This window comes from Oncorhynchus clarkii, chromosome 6 (assembly GCF_045791955.1).
Source record: "Oncorhynchus clarkii lewisi isolate Uvic-CL-2024 chromosome 6, UVic_Ocla_1.0, whole genome shotgun sequence".
Lineage (NCBI taxonomy): Eukaryota > Metazoa > Chordata > Actinopteri > Salmoniformes > Salmonidae > Oncorhynchus > Oncorhynchus clarkii.
Genome location: NC_092152.1, coordinates 5004149 through 5006603, shown reverse-complemented (window position 1 = coordinate 5006603; position 2455 = coordinate 5004149). Strand labels below are relative to the sequence as shown.

The following is a 2455-nucleotide window of genomic DNA, read 5'->3' as shown; positions in this document are numbered from 1 at the left end:
AACCCAGGCAGCATGTGATCTAACCCTCTTCGGGACTAGAACCCAGGCAGCATGTAATCTAACCCTCTTCAGGACTAGAACCCAGGCAGCATGTGATCTAACCTTCTTCAGGACTAGAACCCAGGCAGCATGTAATCTAACCCTCTTCAGGACTAGAACCCAGGCAGCATGTGATCTAACCTTCTTCAGGACTAGAACCCAGGCAGCATGTAATCTAACCCTCTTCAGGACTAGAACCCAGGCAGCATGTGATCTAACCTTCTTCAGGACTAGAACCCAGGCAGAATGTAATCTAACCCTCTTCAGGACTAGAACCCAGGTAGCATGTGATCTAACCTTCTTCAGGACTAGAACCCAGGCAGAATGTGATCTAACCCTCTTCTCCAGACACAGTGTAATTAACCATTCCACCCCACCATCTCTCTCCTCTCCCCCTAACCCCATTCTTAACATCGAGACCCACTCTTCATCCCCTCATTCTTTACCCCTCTCTTTTATCTCCCCTCACTCTCCATCTCCTTGAGGCCTCCCTCTCTCCTCTTTCCTCCCTCTCTCCTCTCTCCTTCCTCTCTCCTCTTTCCTCCCTCTGTCCTCTCTCCTCTTTCCTCCCTCTGTCCTCTCTCCTCTTTCCTCCCTCTCTCCTCTCTTCCTCAGACGTAAGGGAGGATGCCGTAGACGAACAGAGCCATGACCGCGGCGCTGAACAGCCCCGCCACCGGCACCGTGACGAACCACGCCAGGAAGATGTTACGGAACAACCGCCAATCAACCGCCTTCTTGGAGCGGATCCAGCCAACCGCTACCACCGAGCCCACCTGGTCGTCACGGCAATGCACAAGAGGAGAAAAACACAAAACAGGAACCAAATCAACACCTGGGTTACATTTCTATCAGTTCAACTAGTAGTCCTGGTACACCAAACCTGGTCCTGGAAAAGGGTGAGCAGATGTTGCCACAAGTTACTGCTCAAGACCTGACCTGAGAGTCAGGTGGGTTAGTGCAGGGATAGAACAAAAGCCTGCTGTGAGCCCAGCAGGACTAGGGTTGGTTGGTGACAGACCACAGACTGTAAAGCTCCTAGGTTAGTAGTGCCAGCTGATTTGAACACTTCTATTAGTAGGTTTCTTCAAATCAGTTAGTTGAAGTCTGAAATTTGCAGTTTTATATTTCACCTCTCCAAAAATGGAATACACCCAACTAGAATTCACCCAAATCAATAAATGTCAATTTATGTGTGATTGTGTGTTTCCTTTAGTGTATACTTCTGCTAAATTCAGGCTTCCACAAGAACACATATATAATCTAACATATTTACTCACCTTGTCTTCATCAAATATTTAATAGATCAAGCTAACAATAGAACAACCTGTCTCTCTGTGTCTCTGTCTCTCTCTCTCTCTCTCTCTCTCTCTCTCTCTCATATACGGCCAGTGTAACCCGAGCTAGCACCCCTGTGGTGAAGATAGCAGCATCTAAATTTGGTCTAGGGTCAGGATGGACTGCCAATGTTTCCAGACCACTCTGACACAGAAATGATCTGTGGCTGCGTTTACACAGGCATCACAATTCTGATCTTTTGCCTAAGTATTGGCAAAGAGCTGATCTGATTGGTCAAAAATCCAATTAGTGAAAAGAATATCAGAATTAGGCTGCCTGTGTAAACGCTGCCAGTGTGGCCGGAGAAACCAAGATGAAAGCTAGCGAACTTAACGTTGTGAGAATGGACATGTTCCAGACATATCATATTGCAGTCGCGTTGAACACTTCAACCAATAGGCTGCGTGCGATATCCTCAACTGTGCAGTCAGCCATCAAATTGCTATATCATCCGATGTGGGTTAGCCGATATGTTAAAACACCCATCTAGGCGTTGTGTGAGCTCTGACAGGCGACTGCAATGTAGTCAGCCTGGAACGCGCCCCTTGTTTGATGCCGTTTGAACGGAGCCCCATCATCACCATCACTACTTTTCACACACCAGCCAGGGTTGAGGGGGTCCACTCGGGGGTAGATTAGCTTAGTAAACGGAGTAGGGAATATCTGGTTAATAAACTGGGTTCAACCTGAATGGACCCCTAAAAGTTGTTGAGGTGTGTCACCAGGGTCCTGTTCATTTGGCACCAAACGGATGACAACAGACTAAAATGTTAATCTTCCGTTACAAGAAAAAAACATTTTATTTTTGTTGCTACGGCATGCCCTAATGAATGCCCTAATTAATGCCCTAATGAATGCCCTAATGAATGCCCTAACGACCCTGATCTCAGTTAAGCCCCCTGACACATCACACAACAAATTAATAAAATCAAACAATCACCATATTGCAGGGACAATAAGGACACATCAATCAGAAATCATACAGCAGACATAGCTAGCTATTAGCGTGTTAAAAATGTAGTCCTACCAAGGAAGTGGAGGAGGTGAGAAATCAAGAGAAATGGTTTGCATCAGGTCA

At 46.5% G+C, this 2455-nt stretch overlaps 1 protein-coding gene across 2 annotated transcripts in view; it reads right to left on the bottom strand.

Annotated features, from left to right (window-relative positions):
• Nucleotides 1–543: 543 nt before the first annotated feature.
• Nucleotides 544–2455, bottom strand: part of LOC139410563 (sodium-dependent phosphate transporter 2-like) — a 131819-nt gene continuing 129907 nt past the window's right edge. For both annotated transcript variants that reach the window (XM_071155852.1, XM_071155853.1), the window contains one exon: nt 544–815. In XM_071155852.1, the coding sequence (XP_071011953.1) occupies nt 651–815 (165 nt within the window). In that variant the 3' untranslated portion in view covers nt 544–650. The remainder of the gene's footprint in view (nt 816–2455) is intronic.